This window comes from Berkeleyomyces rouxiae, assembly GCF_048999995.1.
Source record: "Berkeleyomyces rouxiae strain 22BRR77 chromosome Unknown BrBRR77_ptg000008l, whole genome shotgun sequence".
In the NCBI taxonomy this organism is placed as follows: Eukaryota; Fungi; Ascomycota; class Sordariomycetes; order Microascales; family Ceratocystidaceae; genus Berkeleyomyces; species Berkeleyomyces rouxiae.
The window spans coordinates 539,417-558,532 of record NW_027396498.1 but is presented as its reverse complement, the minus strand read 5'-3'; the positions used below and the strand labels follow the sequence as shown (position 1 = coordinate 558,532).

The 19,116-nt window shown below is 52.1% G+C and overlaps 6 protein-coding genes across 6 annotated transcripts; 3 read left to right on the top strand and 3 right to left on the bottom strand.

Annotated features, from left to right (window-relative positions):
* Positions 1-32: 32 nt before the first annotated feature.
* On the top strand, positions 33-3,623 carry BROUX77_006301 (uncharacterized protein; the record flags this gene model as incomplete). The annotated part of the gene is made up of 1 exon (XM_073751271.1): positions 33-3,623. One exon carries the CDS (start codon positions 33-35, stop codon positions 3,621-3,623), a length of 3,591 nt encoding a protein of 1,196 aa, XP_073603370.1.
* An 838-nt stretch (positions 3,624-4,461) lies between these two features.
* BROUX77_006300 (uncharacterized protein) lies at positions 4,462-8,445 on the top strand (the record flags this gene model as incomplete). The annotated part of the gene is made up of 1 exon (XM_073751270.1): positions 4,462-8,445. The coding sequence occupies one exon, from the start codon at positions 4,462-4,464 to the stop codon at positions 8,443-8,445; it is 3,984 nt and encodes a 1,327-aa protein (XP_073603369.1).
* A 119-nt stretch (positions 8,446-8,564) lies between these two features.
* On the bottom strand, positions 8,565-12,126 carry BROUX77_006299 (uncharacterized protein; the record flags this gene model as incomplete). The annotated part of the gene is made up of 3 exons (XM_073751269.1): positions 8,565-8,585; positions 8,731-11,908; positions 12,068-12,126. The coding sequence occupies 3 exons, from the start codon at positions 12,124-12,126 to the stop codon at positions 8,565-8,567; spliced, it is 3,258 nt and encodes a 1,085-aa protein (XP_073603368.1).
* Positions 12,127-14,329: 2,203 nt separating this feature from the next.
* BROUX77_006298 (uncharacterized protein) lies at positions 14,330-16,014 on the bottom strand (the record flags this gene model as incomplete). The annotated part of the gene is made up of 2 exons (XM_073751268.1): positions 14,330-14,677; positions 15,049-16,014. 2 exons carry the CDS (start codon positions 16,012-16,014, stop codon positions 14,330-14,332), a joined length of 1,314 nt encoding a protein of 437 aa, XP_073603367.1.
* Positions 16,015-16,389: 375 nt separating this feature from the next.
* Positions 16,390-16,902, bottom strand: BROUX77_006297 (uncharacterized protein; the record flags this gene model as incomplete). The annotated part of the gene is made up of 1 exon (XM_073751267.1): positions 16,390-16,902. One exon carries the CDS (start codon positions 16,900-16,902, stop codon positions 16,390-16,392), a length of 513 nt encoding a protein of 170 aa, XP_073603366.1.
* Positions 16,903-17,843: 941 nt separating this feature from the next.
* On the top strand, positions 17,844-19,010 carry BROUX77_006296 (uncharacterized protein; the record flags this gene model as incomplete). The annotated part of the gene is made up of 1 exon (XM_073751266.1): positions 17,844-19,010. One exon carries the CDS (start codon positions 17,844-17,846, stop codon positions 19,008-19,010), a length of 1,167 nt encoding a protein of 388 aa, XP_073603365.1.
* Positions 19,011-19,116: the final 106 nt, after the last annotated feature.

Below are 19,116 nucleotides of genomic sequence, written 5' to 3'. Positions count from 1 at the left end.
TGACAGTGAATAATTCCATTGAGGCCTACGCTATGGTGGATTCGGGATCAACAACTTGTTTTGTGGATTCTGAATTTATAGCAAGGCATCAGATTCCTACTGTTCTCAAGGCCAGAGCCGAGTCGCTCCATGTTGTTGATGGTAGTGAAACTGCTGCGGGTAAAGTGACCCACCAAGTTCCTTTGTCCCTCTCTTTTCCTAATTATTCAGAAACTTTGGTTTTTCAAATCACGAAGCTTGGGGGCTACCACATCATCCTGGGGAAATGCTGGCTCGACGCCCATAACCCGGAAATTTCTTGGCCTTCCAATACGCTCAAGATATCGGTTACTTCTACCGCCGATGGCAATGCTGTGGCAGCTTCTGATTCTTCTTCTTCTTCTTCTTCTGTTTCGACTGCTTCTACTGATTCTGGCGCTTCGTTTGATTTTTCTTATACAAAAAACGACAAAAATATTGCTTCTACCGCTGGCAGTCAGATTGAGGGATCTGCTCCTGCTTCAGCCACTTCACCCCTTCCTTCTTTTATTGCACAATCGTCAGCTGTGTCTTGTTCCTGTGTGACGGTGTCGTCTCAGGCTTTGCATCGCTTTGCCAAAGCTGAGAAACTACAGATTTATCGTGTCACCGCTCAGGAAGTCCTGGATTATCTCAATCAGGAGGACCTAACTCCGGAACAAGAGCATGCACGGCTCCTTGAACGCATCCCGAAGAAATACCATGACCTACTTCCTCTGTTCTCTCGAGAAGGTGCTGATCAACTACCACCTCACCGGGACATTGATCATGCGATTAACTTCGTTCCCGATGCGAAATACCCCAAGGCCCCGCTGTACGATATGACTCCACTCGAGTTGCAGGCTGTCAAAAAATATCTAGATGGCATGCTTGCTAAAGGCTTTATTTCCTCTTCCTCTTCGCCGCTGGCTTCCCCGATTCTTTTTGCTAGGAAGCCAGGCAGTTTACGATTCTGTGTTGATTTCCGAGCCGTCAATGATATCACCATCAAAGACGTAACTCCTCTGCCTCGGATCAATGAATCACTGCGCACGGCGGCTACGGGAAACATTTTTACAAAGCTGGATCTGAGAGCTGCGTACCACTTGATTCGCATCAAGAAAGGTGATGAATACAAGACAGCTTTCAGAACTCGATATGGCATTTTTGAGTACAATGTGATGCCGTTTGGGCTCACCAATGCTCCTGCCACGTGTCAGAAATATGTCAGCGAGGTCTTGTCGGAGTATTTGGACATATTCTGTGTCTGTTACTTGGATGATATCCTGGTGTTCTCTCTGAACCAAGAGGAACATGATGTTCATGTGCGCAAAGTCCTGCTAAAATTAGCGCAGGCCAGTCTGTTTGTCAAGGGTGAAAAATGCGAATTCGACAAGACTGAAACTACCTTTGTTGGCTTTGTTATTTCAGCCGATGCTCTGAAGATGGACCCCGCTAAAGTTGCGGCTGTCCGTGAGTGGGAGGCTCCCCGAACTGTTAAGGGAGTCCAGTCCTTTTTGGGTTTTGCCAATTTCTATAGGAGGTTCATCCGTGACTTCTCTAGAATCTGCACACCTCTCTTCGAGTTGACTAAAAAGACGCAATCTTTTGTCTGGTCCTCTGAATGTGAGGCAGCATTTCACACCCTGAAGGACCTTTTCTGCTCTGAACCTATCCTCAAGCACTTTGATTACCTGTTGGACACTGTTATTGAAACAGACGCGTCTGACCGTGTAATATCTGCCGTCATGTCTCAATACCACCCGACTGACAAGGGGCTTCTACTACACCCCGTGGCCTATTTCTCTCAAAAAATGAATCCTGCCCAGTGTAACTACGGCGTAGGTGACAAGGAGTTGTTAGCCATTGTGGAGTCTCTAAAGTCGTGGCGATTCATGGTTGAAAGTCTGGAAAAACCTGTTCTGGTATTGACGGACCATCGGAATTTAGCCGTTCTTAAGCAAATTCCGGCCATGAACAGACGGCAAGCGAGGTGGGCTATGGAACTGAGCGAGTACCGTTATGTCATCACTTATAGGCCTGGCTCCTTGAATTCTAGAGCTGATGCCCTGACCAGACGCTACGAAGACCTCGTTTCTTCTTCTTCTGAGGAGGATAAAGAGCTGTGTGCTCCTATTATTCCCCCTGAAAATTTTATTGGTACCATGTCTTTGGTAGACGAGGTAAAAATCGCGCTATCCACGGACAAGTGGGCTCTTGATGTTATTTCTGCTCTTCGAGGCCAGTCGACCAAACCTCCAGATGTGGACCTCAGTGTCTGCAGGCTTGACAATGACGGTCTTTTGTTTGTCAACGACCTTCTATATTTGCCGAACGAGGATCTACGAGTTCGTGCATTGAAGAATTGTCATGATATTATGCCTAGCGGACACCCTGGACAAAAGAACACTTTTGAACTTCTTGTTCGGGAATACTGGTGGCCCGGGATGCGTCGTGATGTCATCCGGTACATCCGAAATTGTGAGGTCTGCCAACGGATCAAGTCCGCGCGACATAGTCCCTACGGTCTACTGAAACCTCTGACCATTCCGCAAGCTCGGTGGACATCTGTGTCCCTTGATTTTATCACCGGCTTGCCGGTCTCCAATTCTTTTGACATGATTCTCGTTGTCGTCGATAGGCTTAGCAAAATGGCTCACTTTATACCTTGCGATTCCTCGCTGGATGCTGCAGGTTTTGCTAAGCTCTATTTGTCAGCAGTGTATAGGCTCCACGGTCTGCCATTGGACATTGTGTCCGACAGGGGTAGTCTGTTTACGTCGGCTTTTTCCAAGGCTTTAGCCAAACTGTTGGGCATAAAGCAAAATCTGAGTACTGCGTTCCACCCTCAGACCGATGGTCAGACTGAGCGTGTGAACTCTATTTTGGAGCAATACCTGCGGGGTTACACCAACTATAGACAGGACAATTGGGCTGATCTTTTGCCCTTGGCGGAGTTCTCTTACAATGACTCCGAGTCCAGTTCTACTATGCTGACGCCCTTCTTTGCGAACCACGGGTTTCACCCCAGAAGTGGGCGTGAGTCGCTCCCAGTCTCTGTGGAAAAAGGCCCGTTGCGGAACTTTGTTAAAGAGCTTGACAACATTTGTCAGTTTTTAAAGACTGAAATTACGTGGAGCCGTGAGCGGATGACCGAGTACGCGAATCGACACAAATCTTCCGCCCCTCTCCTTCGAGAAGGGGACTTAGTGTGGCTTTTGAGTAGAAATATTCGAACTACTCGTCCTTCAAAGAAGTTGGACTTCAAGAAGCTTGGCCCATTTAAGATTCTACGGAAGGTGTCTTCGCATGCCTACGAGTTGGCACTCCCTGCCACTATGAAGGTTCATCCCGTCTTCCACGTTTGTCTGCTGGAACCATGTGCGTCGGATCCTCTTCCTGGCCAGAAAAACCCTCCTCCTCCTCCCGTCATAGTAGATGGCGAGGAAGAATTTGTGGTCAAGGAAATTATAGGCGTGTCTTCGCGTGGCCCTCTGCAATATCAAGTAGTTTGGGAGGGCTATGAACATGATGGACCCTCCTGGGAACCTCTGGACCATTTAGCCAATGCACCTGAGAAGGTTGCAGAATTCTACAAGAGGATGCCTAACGCCAGACGATCTTAGTACTGCTGTGGAAATCAGTCATAAAAAGGGGGGCTACTGTCATGAATAGCTATCCTGACACTGCTCATGCTAAGGGTTATGCATGAGACCTACCCCACTCTTCTTTTCCACAACGCCGAAGGTCGGCGACCTATGAAGATGCGCTTATGGCACAGGTTGGTCTGTGTAGATCGTGAGTTGATCAACGGATATGAGGTTGTCGTGGGATGTGCTGAGCACGGGTGCTCTGATAGACGTTGTTCTGCTGCTGCGGAGTTTTCTTGTTGCAATTGCCATTGCGTGCTTAGGTGGGGGTTGTTATCTGGTTCGATTGTTACGAACCTGTTACGTCTTGTTTACACGAGACTTATTTTTTGTTCGTAGTTAGATGTTGATTGTTTCTAGCTTGGGAAGACAGAGTTTTGTCAGGAGCGCCGACAACATAAATATCGTCGTCTCCTGCCCTGAGTTGATCAGGTTTACTCTTGTTCTCCAAGCTTAACAATCACATGCACTTGCTTACCTTCTTCTTCTTCTTTATACCATTCTGTTCTTGCTTTCTTTGCAGTTCAACCTTTCTTCTTCTTTGAAGTGTGTGATTGTTCCTCCTCCTTCCTCTTTGTGCCGCTCTATTCTCAGAATAGCCATCTAAGTTGTGTGTTGCCTCTTCATCTCAACCGACCATACGTCTTAGCACTCTGTCTAACTGACGTCTTCCTCCACAGGCCCGACTGTCCACCTCAGGAACCTATCATTGTCCCGAGTCGTTGGCTGTACCCGGAACCCTAATCCTTTCTTCGGGCCCTATCCGTAATACCTACGTTGACCGCAAATCTACGACAGACGGCCCCCCTCGCCTATGAAAGAGGGCCCTACGGCCGGACAACGTCTACGCATCCTTCAGCACAACGTGCACAAAATGAAGGCTGTTCATGAGACAATACTTGAGGCTGCTGCAACCGGAAAGGCGGACATTGTCTGCATCCAGGAGCCTTATACCATAAAACTCAAAGCTGGGTATAGAACATTGACGCAGCCGGGCTTCACCCTGGTTGTGCCGTTTAATGTTAGGAATCTCGAGGCCATGCCTTTGCGCCCGCGGGTCTTGACCTACGTCCGCCAAGGCCTGCCGTTTTCTGTGCTGTTCGAGTTTGGCGATGCTGAGAGTGATATTCAGACCCTGCGCATCCTTGCGTCGGAGCCGTTTTCGCTTCTCAATGTCTACAACGAACGCCAGCTGACTGTGCAGCCTGTCCCCGAGACCCAACCCCGGCCCTATACCATTGAGCGCACCAATCTTTTATCGCGCAATATTGACACCAGTACTTTGCTTCTCGGCGACTTCAATCTCCATCACCATTGGTGGAATTCCCAGCGAGAGCATCCCCACGAACCACGAGCTGACTCTTTTGCTAACTGGCTGATGTCGCAGAATGCCACCCTGATTGTCGACGACGACTACGTTGAACGCAACGGCGGCACATACGTCAACAGCAGCACGACCTCGGTGATCGACCTCGCATTTTCCCTGCGGTCTCGACCGGGCCTGTTTACGAACTGGAGGTATCTTCAGGAGACGGGCTCCGATCACCGGGCCATCAGTTTTGATTACGTCAGCACCACCACACCCAAAACCCTAACACGTAACCCGGCGTTCAACACCAAGACGGCCGACTGGTCGCTGTTTCGCAAGGAATGGCTGGCTGGCCAGGCCGACCTTGAGCTTCAGCTGTCCCTGGCAGAGATTTCTGCAGACGGTGACGCAATGGCGCGACTGCTTTCCGAGGCCCTGCAATCTGCTTGTCAGAGGTGCATGTCAGTGAAGAGGCACAGTGCCCGCGCAAAGCCATGGTGGACGCCCGAGCTACAATCACAACGCCAGGCCGCATCGCGCGCAGAGAGAAGATACAGACGAGGCAGGCTGTCGCTGGTTGAGTTTCATTCGATTCGCAACAAGTACACCCATGCTGTCGAAGATGCTAAGTCTACTCACTGGACTACCTTTCTTTCTGACGCTGACAACGAAAAGGTCTACACAGCCTGGAAATACACCAAGCCAGCCACGGCGAGTTACTTCCCCCCCATCCAGGGGCCAGACGGGTTAGCCAATACCCCCGAGGAGAAGGAAAAGGCTTTCCTGACGCTACTGGGTGCTACGTCTAGCGCAGGTGTCGACCCCCGACCTGACGTTGCCGATACACACGACCCCCATCACGACCCCCATCACGACACCCCCCCGAACGACACCGACCGAAGCATATACCCCTGGCCTGACCTTACAGACCACGAGATCAAGGAGGCAATCATGTCCGCCAACGCCAAGAAGGCCCCCGGGCCCGACGGCATGAACGCCAAGATCATCCAGATCGCCTTTGAGGCCCATCCCGCGCCCTTTCTCTCCGTCTACAAAGCCCTGTCTCGCCTCGGAATACACCCCACACTCTGGAAGCAAGCTACTGGGGTTGTGCTCGCGAAAGACGGAAAGGCTGATTATTCAGTCGTAAAGTCCTACCGCATCATCTCACTGCTCAACTGTCTAGGCAAAGTGCTCGAGAAAGTCTTTGCGATCCGCTTAGGGTACCTCGCTAATTGCCATGACAGCTCGCTTCTAGACGACACTCAACTGGGAGGCCGCAAACAGCGTTCAGCCATGGACGCCGCTCTCGTATACGTCAGCCACCTGCAGAAGGTCAAGGAGATGAAGCTCGTTCCAAGCACTCTCTTCCTTGACGTCAAGGGCGCTTTCGACCACGTGTCAAAGCCCTGCTTGATGCGCAGCTTACGTGAGCTCGGTCTTCCCCTGGTGTTCCGAAAATGGGTTGCTTCGTTCCTCCAGGACCGTACTGTCGGCCTGCACATCGAGGGTCAGCCGTTCCCGATGACCCCGGTTAACATCGGCATCCCCCAAGGTTCCCCCATCAGTCCTCTACTCTTCCTGTTGTATGCTCGGCATATAGTGGCTCGGGTGGCCGGCGACACACCACAACTTCAGCTGTCGTATATAGACGACTTCAGCGTAACCGTGGCGTCCAAAAGCCCGAGGCGTTCGGCGGCGCTTCTCGAAGAACTCGTGACGGAGCTGCGGGCCAAGGCTCGCGACTACGGCATTGAGTTTGAAGAGAGCAAAACTGAGCTGATCCACTACACCGATGCTGCAAAATGGGCCTCCCAAACTGTCCGAGTAGGTGATGTCACTGTGCGTCCCCAAAAGATGGTCAAGTGGCTAGGTTTCCATTTCGACAACAGACTTTCGTTTAAACAGCACGTCCAGGCACGGACCCAAAAGGCTGAGATCGCGTTCCGCGGCTTGCTTCGGCTGGCTTCGAACACGCGTGGACTGTCCATCGCGGCACTCCGTCAGCTCTACATCTCCTGTGTGGGTACCGTCGCCGATTACGGATCAATTCTCTGGTATGACCCGTCAAAACCCCAGCTCAGTCTGCAAAGGGTATACCAGAAACTGCAAAGCCAAGCTGCCGCCCGTATCCTAGGTACATTCCGCGGTTCACCAACACGCGCCGTCGAAGTCGAGGCCGGCCTCCCGCCCCCCTCTATTCGATTCGCCAAAGCACGCATGGCCTACGCCGCTCGCACTCTCCGCCTCCAACGCAACCATCCCGTCCGTGTTGCGTCCCAACCCGACAAGGACGAGCTTGCCCCCGATGACTCAGACCTGCCTCTCCTGGGGCATAACATGAGTGTCAAGACTCGACTCGGCTGCATCATGCGCGAGTTGAAGCCATTGGTGGCAGGCATGTGGAGACGAGAACGTCGCCGACAGGAGTGGGATAGTCCCTGGCAGCCGCCACTGACCGACCGCATCTCCATCGTCGTCGACCCTGGACCCAAGGAGGACGCTGCCGTCAGGCATGCCCAGTTCTTGTCAAGACTTCCGAACGATGCCGTCACCGTGTATACGGACGGCTCCAAAGAAGGCTCCAGGTGCTCGCTTGCAGCGTGCGTGGTCGATACCAAAACCGGTGAAATCAAAACGAAAGTCAGTCACCGACTGCAAGATGTGGAGGTTGCAGACTGCGAGAGCGCCGCCATCGTGGAGGCACTCACGCTCCTCGCCAAAACAGAAAAAATAACAAAGCAAGCTCGCCCCTGCTATGTGTTTGTCGACAGCCAAGCTGCCATTGCGCGGCTCCGCAAGCACGGCCACTTCGCGTGGCAGGCCCGCCGCGTCCTCGGTACATTCACGTCGCCAGTCACGGTGATGTGGTGTCCCGGGCACATGGGCATAGTGGGGAACGAGATTGCAGACGCGGTTGCACGCCAGGCTCTCGAGAGTGATGATGAACGTAAGTTCAGCTCACTGGGCAGTGTCTTCGCTAGGGTTAGGAGGTTTACCATGGACAAGTGGGAGACTCTCTGGGCTTTTGAGCGAGACACCGCCGCTGGTCCCTCCCATGGCTCGCACTACCTGCGTACCATCGGTGGTGATCCAGTTCTCCGTGCTAAGGCGCCCAAGGTTTCCGGACCAAGATGGCTAACCTCGGCGTACTTCCAGATGAAGGTGGGTAAAGGCAACTTGTTGCCCTACCTGCTGCTCATCAAGAAGACGGACTCGGACCGGTGCCGCCGTTGTCAAGAACATGAAAGCGAGAGCGTTGAGCATGTGCTGCTGCACTGCGCCGCATTTTCTGCAGAGCGTCAAGAGATGGCCATGGCATTGAGTCCTAAGTCGCTAGATCTCCCGACGCTCTTCAATACGAATAACGGAACCGAGGTGCTGCTGAAGTTTGTTCGCAAGACGGGTTTTTGCACGAAGGCCTGGGTAGAAGGTGTGGGGACAAGAGAAAGTAGTGGTGGGAGGAGAGTGGAGGAAGTTGAGGAGTGAGGAGGAGTTGGTGCTTGTGTCTTTGGACAAATTACTGTGTCGAACACGACGTATTTCCTTTGTCGTTGAGTTTTGTTGGAGTTTGGATTTTGTTTTATTGTACCTTGCTATGTGTAGATTTACTGCACCTCGCCATAACCCTATCAGGTTCCATGCGAGTAATGAATAAAAAAAAAAAAAAAAAAACGCTGTCCGTAGGGGCTCCCAGTCTGGTATAAAAAGCTTCTGTCGATATACAAGGGCGCCTCGGTTGTCGAATTCACATTCGGCTATGGATATAGCTACCTTATTGGTCAGTGTCGGGGGAAAACTTCTCTCTGCGGCCGCTAGGGCCTTGTACATCTCGTGGAAATCGCTGTCCTTCGTCTTGGCTTCGTCCCACAGGCGCTGTAAATCTTGCTGCGAAAATATCTGATCTCCGTGGGGGACAATGTCGGTTCTCTGAACGATCTCCGCCGGGGACAGAGCTACTGCCGTTGCTTCGGGAAGCCAGTGATCCTTGACTAGCTTCATGATTCGAGATTTGAGTCGCTCATCATCCTCGCCCTGGGGGGTGTCCTGCTCTCGTCGACTCAGTGCATCCGGTTTACCGTTCTTTATTCCTGCTCGAAACTCCAGTTGGAAATCATACTCTGAAAGGGTCTGTGACCACCGAACCTGTCTCTCCGATAGCTTGCGCGTTGTCATAAAATATTTAAGATTCCTGTGGTCGGTAAGAATCTTAAACGGGGCTCCAAGACTCTTTAGTTCACCTCTCCATTCTTCAAGACACTTGATGACAGCTAACAACTCTTTATCATGGATCTCGTAGTTGACTTCGGCGGGGCTCAGCTTCTTTGAGAAAAACGCAACCGGGCGTAACTTGCCGTCATCATCGACCTGGGATAGAGTGCCTCCAAGTGCCCAACCTGAGCAGTCGCACTCCACCACCGTCGTTCGGTCTTCATCCCACATTGCTAGCACGGGGGCTCTCATGAAGTCGTTCTTCAGCTTCTCAAAGGCTTGATCTTCTGTCTTGCCCCACTTCCACGGGACACCCTTCTTCGTTAAACTGACCAAAGGGGCCGCCACTTCGCTAAACGAGTCGATGAACTGGCGATAAAAATTGGCGAATCCGATAAAACTGCGGACCCCTTTGACGTTGGTTGGCGGAACCCACTCTCGTATAGCCGCGACCTTCGCTGGGTCAACCTTGACTCCTTGGCCGGCCTGAATGATGAAACCCAAATACTTCGTTTCCGTAACTGCGAACTCGCACTTGTTAAGGTCCAAACACAGACCCGCATCTCCCAACTTCTTCAGCACGAGCTCGACCTTTTCCATGTGCTCCTTGCGACTACCATCGGTATAAATCAACACATCGTCGAGGTAGGCGGAACAGAAATCGTCCAAATGTTCGCGCAGGGTGCTGTTGATATATCTTTGGAAGGTCGCCGGTGCTCCAGTAAGTCCAAAAGGCGTAACAAGCCACTCGTAAAGGCCAAATCTTGTCCGGAAAGCCGTCTTCCATTCATCGCCCTCTTTAACACGAATCTTGTGAAACGCAGCGCGCACGTCAACCTTGGTGAAGTAACGGGCCTTGGCTAACGAACGCAGCGTCTCGCTAATGAGGGGCAGGGGGTAGCGGTCTTTCTCCGTGATGGCGTTGATACCACGGTAGTCGACGCAGAATCGTAGGCCACCCCCGGGCTTCCGTACAAACAGGACTGGCGCACCACCGGGCGAACTGCTGGCTCGGATCCAATTCTTGTCCAAGTGATCCGAAAGTGTTTTACGCAGGACCAAGAGTTCATCTCGAGACATACCGTACAGCGGGCCCCACGGGACTTCTTTCTCTTTGCCGTTGTTGTCCTTGGTTAACTTGATAGCGTGGTCGATACCGGGGCGGTTGGGAGGTAAGTCTCTTTTCTCGTCGTCTAAGAACACGTGGCCGAGGTGCTTCAGTTCTTCGGGAAGCTGCTCGGTAATCTCTCCTAGGGTCATGCGACGCTTGACTTCAAGAGCCTTGTTGATGTCGTGAATCGTGGCGGCGAAAACCTGGATCTCTTCGTTTTTCTTCTTGCTATGCCGAATCTCAGCGGCGAAAACAGATGCCATAACCATGTTTGCCTTTGCGCCTGGAACATGCGCGTCGAGCCAACCTTTCTCTCGAACCATAAGGGCGTCAGCTCCGGAACCTAGACGAATAACTCGTTCCTTGGCCAAATAAACGACATCGTTGCGCTCCATCCATGGCTTTCCCAAAATCATGTCGTAAGCTAGATTGGGGATAACGTAACCATAGACTGTTTCTTTGCGTCCGTCGATGTCGAGCTCACAAAAGGCAATTTCCGAAATCCATCTCTTCTTGTCGTCATTCTCGGCTAACCGTAGCTCACGCTTCGTTATCGGCATCCGTTGCAAGCCTTTCTTTTTCACCAACGATTCGTTGAAGGCTGACGTCACTAGGCACCCGCTATCGAATAAGGCGTCACAGTAGAAGGAGTTATCAATGAAGGCTTCGATCAGGAACGGGGACGAATGCATTTGGGAAATCGCTTGTTTGGGGGCATCCGTAATCTTTGTCTTCCGTGACGAAATAGGTTCATGCCGGTCCTTCGTGGCGGACTCTCTCCTGGTACCCTTCTTGTCCGTACCGTGGTTCTCCGGTGTTGTCGTTGCATGTACTTCTGCGGGCGATTCTGCTGGGCGAAACTTCGGGCACCTAAACGAACGATGGCCCTGCTCTAAACAACGGAAACAGGCTTGTCGTAGTCGTGCCTTTTCGATATCAGATTGCGCTCTCCATGGCGCTCGTGGCTTCGGGGGTTCAGCAAACTTCTGCTGGCTCTTCTTTTCTATAATCTTGGCAGCGGTCTCCAACTGGGAGATCAACGCTGCTACTTCTGACTTCTGCTGGAACTGTACTTTCCGGACCTGTACTTCGGGTCCGTCTTCGGTGTCTTCTTCGTCTGTCGATTCTTCCGCGGCTTCAGGGATCGGGAACTCCTCTTGGTCGACTGGCTGTTGCATATACCACGTGCTGCTAGATCCATCTCTATATCTTGCTTCGTATTGCGGCAAGCACTCGACTCTTCCAGCTATAGTTCGTACTTTCGTCACCCACTTGTTGTAATCGTCGTCGGGTAACTTCTTCGGAGTGAGGTGGTACTGTAATGTGTCGTTGAGGGCCGCATCTATGAATAGGATCTTGCATCTGTCGGGCCAATGCCAACCTCCACAGGCGCTCAGCGAATATTCGTAGTCTTGCAGAAACGCGTTGAAAGTCTGCGCTTCTCCCATTCTCATGGTCATCAACTTCTGACCTGCCTTCATCACAGCTTGCTTGTCGGTGAACTGGTCGTTGATGTGTTCTAAAAGCTTCTCCCAGTCCCAGTCGTGAGCTTCCCCTTGATCGAGCCAAAGATCCAAACGTGGCTGCTGGCTTTGGGGAATACTCATAAAGATTTCGAAACATATTTCGCTGGGAGTGAGGCGGTGGCGATGGCTGATCCGGGCTCTAAGCTTCAGTTGATTGAAGAAACGCTTGAACGAAGAGGGCTGACCATCCCACTGGGGCCATGAGATATTGTGTGCGGGAGAGGGGGAACATTGTTGGCTCGATAACAGCTGATGGACTGACTGTAACAACTGGAACGTAGTGACATCAGGCTGCGGGTTGACTTCGGTCTGCTGGGGCATGGTGGCGACCTGGGGTGGCAACGTGGCGGGGAGGAAAGGCGGAAAACTGGGGGTCCTAGGGCTCGACATGGCATAAGATTGCACTTGCCCAAATAGGATAAAAACAAACAGGTAGAACAGGGATAGGAACATATCCAAATAGAGGGATGAAAACTGTGTGTAAAACTTCTTGAACGGATCCCGTAACTCCAGGGGATCGTGAGAAAACTCAAGAAGATGTTAAAGATAATATGTGACGGGTTTCACTAAGTATGAGAGAATCTCATAGTTATGACCAAATGCTGTTTATTATCTTTAACATAGGGAAGAAAAGAAAGAAAAGGAAGAAGAAAATCTAAACTAAAGGTGGGGGAACTGGCCATGCTTTATAGGCGTTTGAGAATCCAGTTGTGTGCGCCCCACCAGGGCAACCAGCCCTATGACCCCTGTACAATAAAAATGGGTCCATACCCCCTGAACATAAAAGTGGGTCCCGACCCATGTGACACAAAAAGTGGGTCGCACCCTGGTCGACTAAAAGTGGGTCCACAAACCCTAACCCGAAAGTGGACCCAACTTCAAATCACACAAAAAGTGGGTCAACATGGATCAGCCCAAAGATGATCCAACATCGGGTCCACGACCCGTAACACAGAGCTGTAGATCACTACATCGTCGAGGTAAGCAGAGCAGGAGATACCGAGCCAGCGGGAGAGCACATGATTGATAAAACGTTGGAAAGCAGCAGGAGCACCAGTGAGGCCGAAAGGGGTGACTAGCCATTCATATGCGCCGAGATGGGTGCGGAAGGCCGTGTAGGCTTCACTACCTTCTTTCAGGCGGAGACGGTGGAACGCGGAGATTACATCGACCTTGGAGACGTACTTGGCGGCAGCGATGTCACGGAGGGTGTCGTTGATCAGTGGTAACGGGTAACCATCCTTCTCTGTGACGCTGTTCAGGGCACGGTAGTCTACGCAAAAACGAAGACCACCACCAGGTTTCTTCACGAAGATGACAGGAGCACCTCCCTCAGCACTACTGGCTCGGATAAAGCCAGCGTCGAGCAAGTCGTAGAGAGTTTTCCGGAGCAGCAGCAGTTCTTCTCGGCTCATTGAGTACAGAGGGCACGAGGGCGGGGACAAGCCTGGTTTAAGGCGGATCTCTGTATCAATGCCAGGGCGGTTCGGGGGGAGCTCGGAAGCTTTCTTCCTGTCGAAAGCGTCGATGACAGGAAGGAGCCACTCGGGACAGTTGGCGCGGGGGTCGGTGTAAATTTTGGCCTTGAGGGCCTTCTCAATGTCGTGAAGAGTGGCGGAGAAGATGCGGACATTGTGAGAACGGCGGGCTCTGAGGTGAAAGGCGCGGACGGCGTGGGCAGTAACAGGGAGGACATCGGGATTGGCAGTACAGTTTTTTTTTTTTTTAATTCATTACTCGCATGGAACCTGACAGGGTTATGGCGAGGTGTATATTAATACTATACACGAATCAAGGTTTAACGGAATCTCAAACAAGCTAGCTACTACACATAATATACTCCAAACCCCTGGCAGGGAGGCAGTTACATCTAAGATCCCACAAATATAATCCCCAAGTTATGACAGAAAGGAAATACATGAATAGTTTTTGGTATGAATTTCCAACGAGCAGCACTAACCCCAAGTGCCCCAGTCAAGGTTGACTGCTCGTAGAAAATTGGCGTCACTGGTAGGAATCGAACCTACGACTTCTCGGTAGCTAACTGAAAAGCCTTGCCAGGTGCTATACCACTGCACCACAGCGACGGCAGTACAGTTGGTAAGACGAAGGGGAGTGGGCAAGCGGATGAAGACTTCGTTCTGGGCAGGGCGGAGGGAAGCGTCGTGCTTGGCAATCCAGCCTTGACCCAGGATGAGGTCCTCAGTCTGACCAGGGACGATGTAAGCGTAGAGTTTCTCGTCCAATCCTCCGAGACCAAGGTCAAAAACGGCGACTTGATCGATGACGGGTGGGTTTTGGTCATTAACTACTTGAGCAATTGGACGAGGGCAGATGGGCAGGATAGTAGCGTGGGCGCGGGTGGCGGTGCGCGGAGAGACGGTGGCAAGACACAGGCAACCGGAGTCGACGAAGGCAGAGGTAGAACAAGTTTTATTGAGAACAACATCTATATAGGTACCTCTAGCCCCCATTTCCTCCCGAGCGATCTTCTCTCCTTGGGGCTCTAGACGGCGACGTTCGCCTAGAGCTCTCCATTTCCCGACATGTCGCGGGACGCGGGCGTGGGCACAGGCAGGGGCAGAGCTGGGGTCGGCGCAGCAAGCTGGGGAAGGTTGGTGGAGCGGACAGGGACGGTAGTAGTGGGGACAAAGTTCAGTGGACAGTTCTGGCGCAGATGGCCAGTCTGGCGGCAGCGGAAGCAGGCGCGGTTGCGGCGGAGGCGCTCGCGCTCCTCGTCGGTCAGGGGCTGAAGGGCCGTGGCAGTGACAGTGGGAGTCCAATCCATAGCATCGGGGTGACGAGCAGCAGCCGACGGGGGAACGGAGGAAACAAAAGGGCCAGCGGTCGCTGTGGTGCAGTGGTATAGCACCTGGCAAGGCTTTTCGGTTAGCTACCGAGAAGTCGTAGGTTCGATTCCTACCAGTGACGCCAATTTTCTACGAGCAGTCAACCTTGACTGGGGCACTTGGGGTTAGTGCTGCTCGTTGGAAATTCATACCAAAAGCTATTCATGTATTTCCTTTCTGTCATAACTTGGGGATTATATTTGTGGGATCTTAGATGTAACTGCCTCCCTGCCAGGGGTTTGGAGTATATTATGTGTAGTAGCTAGCTTGTTTGAGATTCCGTTAAACCTTGATTCGTGTATAGTATTAATATACACCTCGCCATAACCCTGTCAGGTTCCATGCGAGTAATGAATAAAAAAAAAAAAAAAGGGCCAGCAGGAGCAGGGGAAACAGGGTGGGCAGCGTACGGAGAGTAGGTCGTGTTATCAGTGAAAGCGGAGTAGTGGCCGCGGCGGGGACGAGGTAGGAATTGCTCAGCCTTGGAAGCGACGTTTTGCATGCAGTTGGTAAATTCAGGGTACGTCGCGGGGACGTTGACATAGACCATCGCTTGTCGGAGGGCAGGCGCCATGGCGGTTTGCAACTTCGAAATGCGGTTGCGGTCGCCAATGATGTTGGCGTCCTGGAGGACTTTTTCGAAGCGGGGCAGGAACAAGGCGAAGGGTTCAGAGGGTCCCTGGCGCATGTTGTCCAGGTGGAAGAGAGCACGGTCAGCAGCAAAGGGGTCGATGAATATGGAGTCCAAGTACTCCAGGAACTGGTGGGGCCCGGTGTCGTTCAGCAAGCCCTGCTCGAAGTACGCCACGACGAGGTTCTGGGCTTCTACCGTCATACGCGCAAAAAGGTACGCGTATTGCTTGCGGTGGTCACCGATTGACTCGCTGTCCAGTGCAAGCTTGGAGCGGGCACTCAGGGCCCAGACGCGGTAGGCAGAGCGTTGGCCGGAAAACAAGGCGATATCCGGGAGGGCACGCTTCCTCGGTTCGAGGTTTCTTTCCGTAGTTGCAACGGGCACGGGAGCAGCGGGGACAGCAGTGGGGACAGGGGACGCAGGGACGACGGCGGGAGCGGAAGTAGCGGTGGCAGCACGGGCAAAAGCTTGGAGATCGGCGATGGCCTGATCTCGTTTTTGTTGGCCACTGTTGAACTCGTCGCGCAATTGTTGTTGCGCGTGGTCGTGCTTCTCGTTGAGCTGCTGGATGGCTTGCAGCAGATCTTGAAGCGACGGGGCCGCCGGGGCTGGAACAGGGACAGTAGGATCGGACATGGCTGTCGGAGGAGGCTCAGAGTCGAAGAAGACGGTGTTGTTGGAAGTGGTGTCAGAGTCGGGGTCGGTGGTAGGTGCACAGTAGGGCATGTGACGGTGGAACAAAAGAGGAACAGAGAGAAACGATGTACAGGTGGCGGGTGGTAACGAGGAAAAGGTACGAAGACAGGGTAAAAGAAACGAGGACAGTGTAAACAAGGGTAGATCTGTTTCTATTGTAAGGCTTTACGGTCTAAAGGAGAACGCTTTTAGAACAGCAGAAATAAATTAAGAAACAGATAAAGAGAAAAGACTAATGTACAAGAAAACGGGCGGAAACAACACTATCTATATACGCGCGGTAGAGGTATGACGCGTACCCTTGACAACGACGGTGTGCACACGGGTTTGGCAGGCGGTGAGTAACGGCGGTGTGCAAGGCGGTGTGGACGGCGGTGTAAACGGCGGTGAGGGCGGAGCCTGAGCCTACCTCGATCCATAGATCGTTACAGTTACTGCTGCATCTGGTGACACCCAATGGTCCTTGACAAGTCTCATGATCCGAGATTTTAACCTGTCGTCGTCTTCGCCTTGAGGAATGTCTTGTTCTCGTCTGCTAAGGGCGTCGGGTTTACCACTTTTGCTTCCTGATCGGAACTCAAGCTGGAAGTCGTATTCTGAAAGCTTCTGGGACCACCGAACCTGCCGCTCTGAAAGTTTCCGTGTCGTCATAAAGTATTGCAGGTTCTTGTGGTCGGTCAATATTTTGAAGGGGGCGCCAAGACTCTTCAATTCGCCCCTCCACTCTTCCAAGCACTTCACAACTGCCAGGAGCTCTTTGTCGTGAATCTCATAGTTGACCTCGGCAGGGGACAGCTTCTTGGAAAAGAATGCTACTGGGCGCAGTTCGCCTTCGTCGTCCACTTGGGATAGAGTTCCTCCCAGGGCCCATCCAGAACAGTCGCATTCCACGATCGTCTTCCTGTCTTCGTCCCACATCGCTAGAACCGGGGCGGTAATAAAAAGGTTCTTCAGCGTCTCGAAAGCTCGTTCTTCGACTGGGCCCCAGGTCCATTGTCATGAATAGCTATCCTGACACTGCTCATGCTAAGGGTTATGCATGAGACCTACCCCACTCTTCTTTTCCACAACGCCGAAGGTCGGCGACCTATGAAGATGCGCTTATGGCACAGGTTGGTCTGTGTAGATCGTGAGTTGATCAACGGATATGAGGTTGTCGTGGGATGTGCTGAGCACGGGTGCTCTGATAGACGTTGTTCTGCTGCTGCAGAGTTTTCTTGTTGCAATTGCCATTGCGTGCTTAGGTGGGGGTTGTTATCTGGTTCGATTGTTACGAACCTGTTACGTCTTGTTTACACGAGACTTATCTTTTGTTCGTAGTTAGATGTTGATTGTTTCTAGCTTGGGAAGACAGAGTTTTGTCAGGAGCGCCGACAACATAAATATCGTCGTCTCCTGCCCTGAGTTGATCAGGTTTACTCTTGTTCTCCAAGCTTAACAATCACATGCACTTGCTTACCTTCTTCTTCTTCTTTATACCATTCTGTTCTTGCTTTCTTTGCAGTTCAACCTTTCTTCTTCTTTGAAGTGTGTGATTGTCCCTCCTCCTTCCTCTTTGTGCCGCTCTATTCTCAGAATAGCCATCTAAGTTGTGTGTTGCCTCTTCATCTCAACCGACCATACGTCTTAGCACTCTGTCTAACTGACGTCTTCCTCCACAGGCCCGACTGTCCACCTCAGGAACCTATCATTGTCCCGAGTCGTTGGCTGTACCCGGAACCCTAATCCTTTCTTCGGGCCCTATCCGTAATATTTTGTTAAGCTTCATTTGAAGACCCGACGCTATTATAACTTTGGCTTTCTTTGGCACTTTTTTCTCCCCTCATTTATTCTTCCTCTCTATTACGTTTCAACTCGCAATGGCCCTCACTCGCGAAATGATCGAGCATCTCAATACGTTCCTCCTGTCGATTCCTGACCGAACTCCTGAGAACTGGCATCTCGGTGCCCTTCCTAGGGAATTCAGTGCTGAGATCAAAATGGCTATTGTGGCGGCTTACATGTCTGGTCTGCGCACCGACGATGGTGCCCCGCCCATCCCCGTTGGCTCTGTTCCTGATGCGGCTCAGGTTTACTGGGCTGCGTTCCAGGCTGGCGCTGAAGCCCGCTTCAACTCCCTTGAGTCTCTTCCCCGAGTCAAACGGGAAGAGGATGCCGATCCGTTGAAAGAGGCCGACAAGCATCTTGATGTCGTGCCCTATGATGGCAATCAGCAAGGCTTCCAGGCGTTCCAGAGGCAACTTGCGGTCAAATTTGCTGCTGCACCCAAGCACCACCGCACGGAGCAGCGCAAGCTGATGACTGCCTTCTCCTACCTTAGAGATGGCGCTCTGGATTGGGCCATGCCTCGGATGGACCCGGCCACTGGACACATGAACTTTGAAACGTACGACGATTTTATGAAATCGTTAGCTGAGGCTTTCGATGACCCTGACTGGCGCATGACTGCGACCCAGCAGATCTTCGACTTAAAGCAGACAGGTACTTGTACTGCCTATCACTCTGCTTTTACAACGCTGTTGAAGAAACTCGGTTGGGCCGACGCTGATTTCACCATTGCACTATTTCAGCGAGGCCTCAAGCCCCACATACAGGACGCTCTGGCTTGGAACACCTATCCTGCCCCTAAGGGAACGCTTGATCAGTTCGCTAATTTCTGCAACACGCTGGACAATACGATCAACAACCGAACCCGGGGAAACAACGGGAAAATCCAACCGCCTCCTGGTGTGGTCCCCTTTCAGCAAGATTCTCGTTCGAGAAATGCTGGCGCCCAAAAAGCTGTCCCCAACACCAAGCCAGCTAAGGGTACCTCTGCAGGTCCCGATGCCAACGGTCTACCCTTCCGTAAGACTGCTGACGGCAAAATGGCAAAGGGTGTTTGTTGGAAGTGTGGCGTAAAGGACCACATGCTAAAGGCTTGCCCCAAAAACAACCTTGCTCTTCGCGCAGCTACTGTCCCTTCTCCCTCCACTTCTACCCGGGCTCCCTCGACGGCCCCTGCGCCTGATGCGTCAAAAAACTAGAAGGGCTACCGACCCATTCCCCTCTGGTCCTGGCTAGCCCTGACGCTGCTGATGAGGGTCTCTTGAGAATCAGCACTTGTTCTCTTGATAATGCTATCGATTATGG